Below are 11,233 nucleotides of genomic sequence, written 5' to 3' on the forward strand. Positions count from 1 at the left end.
GACGGATTCTCAGTTTCCGTAGCATTTTTGACGAAAACTGAGTATACGTATTTGGTTTTTTAAGTTTTACCCTAAAATTTTCATTTTTCACTCTTTTTTTTACTAAAACTCTATTTTTACCCGTTATATCTCTTTTTACCGATTATATCTCTTTTTACCGATTATATCTCTTTTTTTTTTACTCTAAGATATCCTTTTTTACCTATATAAATATATTTCTAACAAAAAAAAATTGGGAAAAAAATACGGATACTGAGTTTTCGTATGACACTATTCATACGGAAACTGAGTAACTGAGTTTCCGTATCATGTAGGGAAGGGATGAGAGGCCACCATAATGGAGCTGCCTTGTGACCCATATCCCTTCCCTTTATTTGAGGATAGGAAGGGATGAGCTCACCATATGCTTGGCCTTAGGCTAAAGAAAACTTTTAAATCCAGATGCAGGTCTAATGAATTAGTTATAAAATTGTACCCGTCAGAGAAACCAGACATTAGTAAAATTAAAAAGCAAACAGGTTGGAAATATCTGATATTGGGTCAAGTCAGATGCTAAACCTGATTAAAGTCAGAACCAATGTAGTCGGTTTCGGTCATCCTGGATGATACCTCGCCTAGATTCCGGATATTGCTCTTGAAACAAAACGAATATCAAAATCTCGCTGATACGAAATTTCGCTTGTAATCTCAGTCAGAATCAGTTTGACTCGGTCAAAACCGATTTGTCTCGACCGATATTATTGCTTTTTTTTATTATTTTGTTTTTCCAATTTTATTAACCAATAAAAAAAAAATTTACCGACTGTCAAAATATTTTCCTATAAGTAACTGTATTAGGAAAATATTTGATCCTCGTGTTTGATATATTCGTAAATATTTGCTGCTATGAAAGAGGATTTTGGGCGGACGGTTTCCCCCAAAAGTTTTCTGGTTTTGAATTTGAAAACCTAATTTGGTTTACGAGAAAATTCTACAAACATGTCTCTTCTCATTAGGTGTTTTTTCCATGAGACATCATTCCTGGATGTTTTTTAAAGGCATATGTTGGGATGAAGAGACATATCCAATATACATGGAACCCTTTACAAATTACGAAGGGTTTCTCCCATTTCAACACATCAAAAAAAATTCTGATTTCTTTTTTCTCCAAGCATAGTCAGAATCTACTAATTGTGTGTTCTTGGTTAGGTCAAGGGAGTACAACCTTCGAAACCAATAATGTTATTAGGGTTTCGTTGTATCCCGAAAGCGTTATTTCACTGATCGATTGTGTTCGCCAATAATTTGGGAAGGATCTAAATATTTACTGAAAAAGAATTGCAAGACCTTGAAGTCGGTGTTACAACATTCTTTTCCGTTATTTAATTTTTCATCCTCGGGTACCCAATAATGTTAAGTCTTTAGAAGCTAATGATGGATCATAAACTTTATAACAATAACCCTATGGAATACGCATCTTTAATCCATATAAAACGATAAATAAATAAATATATAAATAAATAATTAAAACGACTTACATAAATTTATTTGATCAGTTAACAAATTACACAGATAAAACATATAAAGATGGCGATGGACTTGGTGGAGGTGGACCAGGGGTGATCGCTCAGAAACAGATTGGAGAGAATGAGGAACCAATAGAAAGAAAGAGACGCATAATATGAAATGTGAAATAGGAATTCAAGACCCAAGGCCAAAGGCGGAGTAAACTAGGTTTGATATTATTGACGGCTTGAATCAAAAATTTTGATCCAACATTTAATATTCACAAGAAAAACAATTATAGGTTTACAATTTAATATCGAGACTGGACTGGGACTTACATAAAATTGTAACAATATCTCGGTCCGACCGAGACAAATTGAAATTGATTACATTGATTAGAAGACTTAAAACCAAACAAATGTGGTATCATGATAAATTGCCAGTTCCTAAGATAACATATACCACAAAAACCTAAAATTGTCGTTGCTCTAATTGGCTCTCATGAGAGTAGATCGGAGCAGATATTCTCCTAAACATCTTATAAATCTTCTCCTCTCTTTCCTTACTTGCTTTAGTTTCTGCTTAGTCTTCTTTTTTCAAGTTTTTAGCTTCTTTTTAGTAGATCTAGATGTCTACAGATTAGTTTCTAGTTGTTTAGGAGTTTGCTATTCGATCTTCCTCTAGTTATTTGGTTTTGCTTTAATTAGTTGGTATTGTAATTAACCTTTTATTGTTGTTGTGAAATTTTATTGGGTTTGTTCCCTCTATTCTCTGTTGTGGGTTCTTCGATTTTTTGTTTTGAAGCTGAAGTGTTGGAAATAGATTTAAGTTTTCAGAACCACATCACTAGTAGTATCATCATCAACATCGGTAACATAAGCAAAATATCCGGCAACAAATCAAATGATGGCAACAGCGCAAGCAACTTCATCAAAAACCAAGATAACAAACACCAAGACACCGGAAACCAAGACACCAGCAACATCAGACACAAAGACGTCGATTCAGAGGTTGATTTAGACTGATTCATATCTTTTATTACCAATTCAAACCGATCCATTAAATCTCTATTACTTTAACTTAGTTAGTTTAGTTAATAACAAGTTGTTGAAAGATCCTGAGAGATGGTTGAAACATTTGATGATCATATACTTCTGCAATTCGCATGTATGTACGAATCGTATTTGTTTCAAACAAGACAGTTAAGGCCATTTAATCTAATCCTATTATTACCCTGTTCTTAGGGTTATGGAATGGTAGAATTAGTAGTAAATATGAAATCTTACAATCAGAATTCGTGTAGTCCAAAAGGTGTTAGAATGTTAATATATAATATTTTATTAATCTGTTTGATATGTAACAACTCTTGTAACAGTTCCGATTTCGAATCAGCCGTATTAATGAATTGTCGAGGCTCGACTCTTTTTCCGGGAAAAAAATAAAAAAAAATAAAGAATATTTCATCACTCTTGATGGAACCATACAACATCAAATACTAAACCAACATAAAGAAAAGCCGGTGAGTGAGAGAAAAAGAGAGAGAAATGGTGTTAATTTCAATGACTAGTTTGAGAAATGATAGGGACATTGTCGGTTTCGAAAGTGATCAATTAGTTCCTTTAGGACAAAGTACTGCTCCATTAGGTCGGGCTATAAAGGAACAGTGAAACAGACATTTTAACACCTCCACTGTCCACCACCGGGACCGCACACACCGCTCTCTCATTGTCTCTATGTCCCTCACTCTCACTTTCCACTTCTTCATAATCCCATTTCCACAGTTCCTCTGTTTATATAAATATATACTACATAGCTTTCCATTTCTTCAATCTAATCAAATTCCACTTCCTTTCTACGTTATTGATTTTTGACAATATGGAGTTACAGTTGGGTCTTTCTCTGACTTCACCAACAACAACAACTAAATTCAGTAAAGGGTTTGATTTGAATAATCAAATCATGGATAATTCATCTTCTGATCATCACAGTATTATTACATCTGATACTTGTTTGGAAATGGGGATTAATGTTAACAACAATAAACGTAGTTTTGACAAAGCATTTGATCATCATGTTGATTGTACTACTTCGTCTTCCTCGGTGAAACCGATTAAAAGAAGAACTACACTGCCATTAGTTTCATGGAATGATCAACCCAATGAAGATGATGATCAAGAAGAAGAAAATACCCATGTTAATCATTTTCCCTCTAATACACAGTAAGTTATTTTTTAATTTATTCCTTGATTTAATTTTAGGTTGATTAATTTGGTTGTAAATTTTTTTTACATGCATTTCCTTAGGGTTGACGAAGAGGTGAATAGTATCGTGGGGTGGCCACCAGTGAAATCATGGAGGAGGAAATTTCATCATCATTATCAAAATCAGCATCCTCCTCAATTTCAGCACCACCAGGAAATAGCAGACGGTACTTTAGATAATAATGATCATGCAGATGCTGCAAATGGTGGTGATGGTGCAACAAACTCAATGTACGTGAAAGTGACCATGGACGGAATGGGCATCGGAAGAAAAATCAATCTTCGTCTTCATCAATCTTATCAAACACTTACCACCACTTTAATCAATATGTTCGGCAAATGTAAGTAACTACACACTTTTTAATACCCCTATAACTTTCAAAAAGCAAAAACTGATTCATCAAAAGAAATTTCTGAAAATGATTTTCGACTGGTAAATCTGGTTATAACTAACTTAAAATCACGTTCTGAAATTGTTTTTAATTCTCTGAACAAAAAACTGTTTGGTGTCATTTTTCACATTTGATATATTGAGATTAAAAAAAATTGGTCAATGTTTTGACTTTGACGTTGACTCATATTTTTTAATTTGTGTGGAAGCAGATGAGAATAATGGACTAAATGAAGTAGAAAGACAATCATATACACTAACTTATCAAGATGGTGAAGGAGATTGGCTTCTTGTTGGAGATGTACCTTGGAAGTAAGTTCTTGATGAATGTTATAATATGTGCCATGTTTTTCCAGTCAATATATGTCATCTTTTAGATGTTATAATCTCTGAACAGTGGCTAAATTTTAGTACTCTGTGTATATTGCAGGACTTTCATTCAATCGGTGAAACGGTTGAAGATACTCAAGGAATCAAGTTCATAAAATTGCAGTAGTACATATATATAAGTAAAACCTTGACTACTAGTTAATGAAAGGCTGTTGTAGGAAACTAGTATAATTTTTTTAAAGGGTTTTGGGGTGTCTTATTTTGATGTATATTGAAGAAAACAAGATTATGGTTATTAACTTAATAATAAAGAAAATTTGATCAAGGGTTTAAGCCTTAAAGAAACACTGTTGATTGCCATTCTATGTCTTATGCTTTGTTCATCCGTTTGGGCTCCTTACTTTTATGTTGCGAATTGATTATGTTGTGTATGTATCCCACTGCAAATGCAAAAACTTGCGATTTTTTACCCCTTGTACTTCTACAATAACCTCATTCTATCTGAAGGTAACCAAAACAAATTGTTAACGATTCACTTGAATGACTTGTAGACAAACAAAAAAATTGCTGATACATTTTATTTTCTTACCAGGGGAAACATAACCTATGGAACCCTTTATTGCAATTGGACTTATCTCGCGCTCATTCAGCTGTCGAGAATAACTGGAGGGATTAGAAATGAACTTAGCCAACCCAAAATCACCAACATGTGCAGTTAAATCATCATCAAGTAGGACATTGCTTGGCTTCAAATCACAATCAACAATGGGTGATTGACAATCATGGTGAAGACAGTTAAGTACTGAAGCAACATCGACTGCGATGTTCAATCTTCTTTCCACACCCAAGTGCTTCAGATACAGCTGCTCATCAGTGTTTATGTCAGATGCAGCTGGGTGCAAAACCAATTCTCCAGACTTCCATTAGCCATGTACTCAAAAAAGGATTACCTTTGAAATCAGTACTTGAGCAACAAGTAATGATCTTGAGTAAATTTCTGTGTCTAACTTTCCTGAGGGCATCACATTCTGCCATGAAACTCTTGGTTGCACCTCTTTGATGAAGGTGCAGGACCTTGACAGCAACAGGTTTTGATTCATCTTGTTGAAGAATTCCCTTATAAACAGAACCAAAACTTCCCACGCCAAGCAAATTGGTGGAATTATTAAATCCATTGGTAGCTTTAAGAAGCTCATTATAAGAAATTCCCATGTATTGGATACCCACATCCAAAGCCATTGAAGAAGGTAGCTTTCCTTTCGATTTCTTTCTCCAATAAAAAGTGTGACGAAAAGCACGATCGAAGTTAAAAATAAAACCACACTAACTATGATGATAATAATAAATTTGATAGGCATTGGTTTCTTCTGTTTTGGCTTCGCATCAGGGTCCAATATGATAGAACACTTGGATAACTTCAACTCAGGTATACCACCACAAAGCTTCCCATTTCCTTGAATAAAAAACGCACTTAAACACTCCATCTTCCGGTACTGCACCCTCTAGATTATTAAATGATAAATCCAGTTCACTGAGTACTGCTAGATTTTCAAAATCTTTCGGTATTAAACCAGACAGGTTATTGCTGGAAAGTCTTAAAACTTCAATGGATTATATGCAGAAGTAGGCCTCGTCTGGACCCTCACTTTCATTTCTAGGCAACTTTTTTTATTTCTTGCAAAACTAGGCAAGTTAAACGGATTCCATCCACTTTAACCATCTCGGTCAATTTATCGCGTTGACTTGTCAATATCTCGCCAAAATATTATATAGGGAGATCTCATACATGTGGTAAGATTACTGAAATGTCCTTCACACGTGTGTGTCAGTCACGTGTTCGATCTCATTCATTCTTCTTCTTCTTCTTCTTCTTCTTCTTCTTCTTATCTTCTTCTTCTTTGTTTTCTTCTCCTTCCGTTTTCTTTCTTCTGCTCATTAGTGAAGAAAAAGGGTTTGATAGAAATTGAGAAGCAAAGTAGATTAAGGTTCAGTTTGTGAAGAAAGTATTGATGGTGTTTGGCAGTGATGGTTTCGATAATCGAAGGTTGAATTCGAACTGAAATTGGGTTCTTGGTGCTGGTTTTGAATGATTCTGCTGATATCATCCTCCGTTTGTTTTCTGCTGACTCTCTGCGAGTCGTGTGTTATGTCTATCTAAGTACATCAGATGTTGAGGTGGTATGATTGTTAAAGAAGATGGTGTGATTGAGGTTTATGAAGAAAATCAATTAGAGATTTTACGGTTTCGGGATTAATCTGATAAAATCAGAGTTAGGGTTTGGCATGAAATTGAGAAATGAATTGAGATCTTAATGGATGAGTAAAAGAGGGGTTGTTGATGAATTGATGATATGAAGCAGTTCTGGGAGAATAGTTGGGAATTGAGTTACGGTTTCTGAGAAATGGAATCAGAGTTTAATTTGAGGATGAATAAGAAGAAGTTAGAAGATGGGTTTGTTCTAATTGATGTTTGATTGAAGCTGTCCTGAAGATGAATCAAAGAATTAGGGCTTGCTGGTGATTTCAGTTATATGAGAAGACTATGTAGAAGCTGTTGATGCTGAATTGATGGAAACAATGAAGAGTAATTAAAGATTAAAGAAGATTGGTGGTGGTGCTGGAGTTGATTGAAGTCAGGAAACCGAGAGAAGGGTTCGATAAAATTTGTTATGAAGATTGAGAACTGTTGGTGATGATGGGAGTATTTTGGTGTTGGATGAAATAATTTGGTGGGATGTTGTAGCCTTGAGAAGAATTGCAGAATCCAGTTAAGAAAGAACAAGAATTGAATTATATTTGATGGAATGGATTTATCTTGAGGTAATTGTTCTTCTCAGTGAAAGGATTGTATGAGATGCATGAACCGTAGATTGGTGGTGTTGATAGCTAGAGAATGGTGGTGTTGTTTGTGTAGATTAAACTGTAGGTGTTATGGGATGGCCTGAATGAATGAGATGTTGCAGGAAGTATGGGTTTGGTGAGATGATTTTGAAATAGTTATGAAACTGAGAATGAACCAAGATGTGTATTTGAAGTTGTATATACTGATATGCATAAGCAGTTATGCATAATAAGTTATGCAGTTCTGCATAGTTGATTTTACCGCATAACCAGTTATGCATAATAAGCTACGCAGTTATGCATAATTGATTTTACTGCATAAGCAGTTATGTATGATAAGTTATGCAGTTCGGCATGTTTGCTTTTACTGCATAACCAGTTATGCATGATAAGTTATGCAGTTCGGCATGTTTGCTTTTACTGCATAACCAGTTATGCATGATAAATTACGGAGTTCAGCATGTTTGCTTTTACTGCATAACAAGTTATGCATGATAACTTACGCAGTTATGCATAGTTGTTTTTACTGCATAATCAGTTATGCATGATAAGCTACGCAGTTCTGCATAGTTGATTTTACTGCATAACCAGTTATGCATAATAAGCTACGCAGTTATGCATAGTTGATTTTACTGCATAACAAGTTATGCATAATAAGTTATGTAGTTCGGCATGTTTGCTTTTACTGCATAACCAGTTATGCATGATAAGTTATGCAGTTCAGCATGTTTGCTTTTACTGCATAACCAGTTATGCATGATAAATTACGGAGTTCAGCATGTTTACTTTTACTGCATAACAAGTTATGCATGATAAGTTACGCAGTTATGCATAGTTGTTTTTACTGCATAATCAGTTATGCATGATAAGCTACGCAGTTATGCATAGTTGATTTTACTGCATAACCAGTTATGCATAATAAGCTACGCAGTTATGCATAGTTGATTTTACTGCATAACAAGTTATGCATGATAAGCTACGCAGTTATGCATAGTTGTTTTTACTGCATAACAAGTTATGCATAATAAGTTATGCAGCTCTGCATAGTTGATTTTACTGTATAACCAGTTATGCATCGTAAGTTACACAGTTCAGAATGTTTACTTTTATTGCATAACAAGTTATGCATGATAAGTTACGCAGTTATGCATAGTTGTTTTTACTGCATAAACAATTACGCATAATAAGTTATGCAGTTCTGCATAGTTGATTTTACTGCATAACCAGTTATGCATAATAAGCTATGCAGTTATGCATAGTTGATTTTACTGCATAAGCAGTTATGCACATTATTTTTGTTTGGGCCTGCGCCTAAGTTCGCCTAACGTAAAAGACGAGGAATAGCTGCAGATTCTGCTATTTGACTTAATCTTCGGACTTTTCTGTAATTTCTGTTGCATTCATTCCGACCGGTGCAGCGTTGCTTCTTTACTGATGATGTATGCTCAGGCAATTCAATGAGTTCAGCAAGCACTGAATGTTCAATAGATTTGAAGGACTAAAACGTCTTTTTAGCTAAGAAGATATGGACAGCTGGAAGATAACTGCAGCTAACTTTCCATCCATCACTTTTGGTCAAAACTTGCCTAGTCTAGCAATAAATAAAAAAAGTGGCCTAGAAATGTAAAGCACCAAAAAAACGGGCCTATTTTTGTAAAAAGCCCAACTTCAATCCCCTTTAAAGAACTAATAGCTCCAGGAATGTTTCCTTGAAAGAAGTTGGTGTCCAATTCGAGACGTGTTAAGCCTATGCACTCACCTATGCTACTTGGGATTTCACCTGATAATTTGTTTTCAGACAGGTCTAATACCCCAAGGCTTTTCAAGTTGCCAACTTCCACTGGGAGTGAACCAGTAAGTGAGTTATTAGCTAAGTTGAGAAACCTTGATAAAGATGGAAGTTTGAAAACTTGTTTTGGTATACTGCCACTTAATCCATTGCTCCAGAGGGACAAAATTCATAGAGATTCACAATTTCCTATACTTGAAGGAATTGAACCGGTAAGATTATTAAAAGATAAAGTGAGTATGGGCAACCGTGTTAAATTACCAAAACACCAAGGTATGGAACCCGACAATTTGTTTCGTCGAAGATCTAATTCTCTCAGATTTTGAAGGTTCCCAATGCCTGGAGGAATACTACCTGTGAACATGTTGTCTGCAAAAACAAATGACGTTAAACCTACAAGACTCTGAATACCTACTGGAATACTTCCATATATCTGATTATTTCAAAAACTTAGTCTGTCAAGGTTTTTTGTGAAATTGGCTATGGAGATGGGTAGCTCACCCCCGAAATTATTGACCCCTGAAAACAAATATTTCAACTTGGTACAGTTGATCATAGAGTTGTATGTACACCTTTCATCATCCTCCACGTGTACAAAAAGAGACACGTGGAAGGCATGTGAAGCGAGACATCAAAACATGATAGCAAGCATTTCATCAGAAGATGTCATCGGTCAGCAGATCTGATGGTCAGGGACAGAGGACTACAGAGATATGATGACTCAAAGGAGCACCAGATAATACCCCTTGGGTATTAACGCACTCAATCCCGAGGAAAATCCCAGATCAACGGCCGAGAGGAAGTTTGGCTGACACATATGTGACCAGACAAAAAGACACTTGTATGACACGAGCATACATCCATCTACCCCCATTAAATACCAAAGAGATATACACGTGTCGATCAGCTTGTGGAAGAAGCGAGGATAACCCTTCGTATTCAAGCTCAGGCCGCGGGATATGCCGAAGACCTCTGCGAATTGGGCACAAAGCACAAGAAGATAAGATTACAACGGCAACTCAGATATGGGACCCACGTTCCTTCCCTATATATACCCCTCTCCACTAAGAGAGAAGGGGCATACCATATTCGAGAGCAATTAGAGGAGAATATAGGAGAGAGAAATAGGAAGAGTAAGTAATCCACCTACTTCCGCAGACCTATGTATATTCTAAAGTCATTCGACTATCTTTGTAACCATTCAGTACATAGTGAAACACCAAACCCCGTGGACGTAGGCCTTAGTGCCGAACCACGTAAATCTGTCTCATTTACATTTCAGCACCTTATATTCCGCGTTAAACTTCATATGCTTTATATTTATACTTGTTTCTTGATTTATTTCCTTATACGAACATTATTTATGATAATATTCGACTAGACAATGACAAGCCCGAAGGCTTTGAGTCGATGAATCGATATAATCATCCCGTTTCGCATACGATGTACAATTCTAGAATTAGGACGTATGCGAATATTTTTTGTGAACACTTGGATGGCCTCGTGATTTATGTGTTCACAAATTGGCGCTAGAAACAGGGACTTTGTCCCGGTAAAAGATTTATTTTATACTGTGATTTCACCTTAAAACGCGCATTATGGTTGTGCCCTTTTCTGGGTTCAGCGTACTTTCAAAACCTTTTTCATTCTGGGTTCATGTTCTTCATTTGCACAAACACCATTTCAAAACAGACAAACCCGCGGCTATCTATCACAGATTTGCACGTGAGGTGTTTTCTTCAACTAAGATTTAATAATCCAGATTCATGAGTCCTCGCGACAGATCTGCCTTTTCAAGAGTTCTTTTTCAAAAAGTAGTATGAAAACAAGATTCACGATCGTTTATTAGAGGATTTGTATTTCAATATATCTAATTCTCTCAGATTTTGAAGGTTCCCAATGCCTAGAGGAATACTACCTGTGATCATGTTGTCTGCAAAAACAAATGACGTTAAACCTACAAGACTCGGAATACCTACTGGAATACTTCCATATATCTGATTATTTCCAAAACTTAGTCTGTCAAGGTTTTTTGTGAAATTGGCTATGGAGATGGGTAGCTCACCCCCGAAATTATTGACCCCTAAAAACAAATATTTCAACTTGGTACAGTTGATCATAGAGTTGTATGTACAC

General features: G+C 35.7%; 2 protein-coding genes across 2 annotated transcripts; one reads left to right on the forward strand and one right to left on the reverse strand.

The window, feature by feature from the left end:
- The first annotated feature begins 3,254 nt into the window (after positions 1–3,254).
- Positions 3,255–4,808, forward strand: LOC113355839 (auxin-responsive protein IAA28-like). Its single transcript, XM_026598797.1, has 4 exons — positions 3,255–3,704; positions 3,789–4,087; positions 4,350–4,449; positions 4,568–4,808. The coding sequence occupies exons 1-4, from the start codon at positions 3,361–3,363 to the stop codon at positions 4,620–4,622; spliced, it is 798 nt and encodes a 265-aa protein (XP_026454582.1). The 5' UTR covers positions 3,255–3,360; the 3' UTR covers positions 4,623–4,808.
- A 140-nt stretch (positions 4,809–4,948) lies between these two features.
- LOC113359286 (probable LRR receptor-like serine/threonine-protein kinase At3g47570) lies at positions 4,949–5,706 on the reverse strand. Its single transcript, XM_026602949.1, has 3 exons — positions 5,418–5,706; positions 5,057–5,359; positions 4,949–4,968 (listed from the first exon to the last, which is right to left on the reverse strand). Exons 1-3 carry the CDS (start codon positions 5,704–5,706, stop codon positions 4,949–4,951), a joined length of 612 nt encoding a protein of 203 aa, XP_026458734.1.
- Between the last annotated feature and the right edge of the window lie 5,527 nt (positions 5,707–11,233).

The sequence above is a fragment of the Papaver somniferum genome, chromosome 3 (assembly GCF_003573695.1).
Source record: "Papaver somniferum cultivar HN1 chromosome 3, ASM357369v1, whole genome shotgun sequence".
NCBI classification, from domain to species: Eukaryota; Viridiplantae; Streptophyta; class Magnoliopsida; order Ranunculales; family Papaveraceae; genus Papaver; species Papaver somniferum.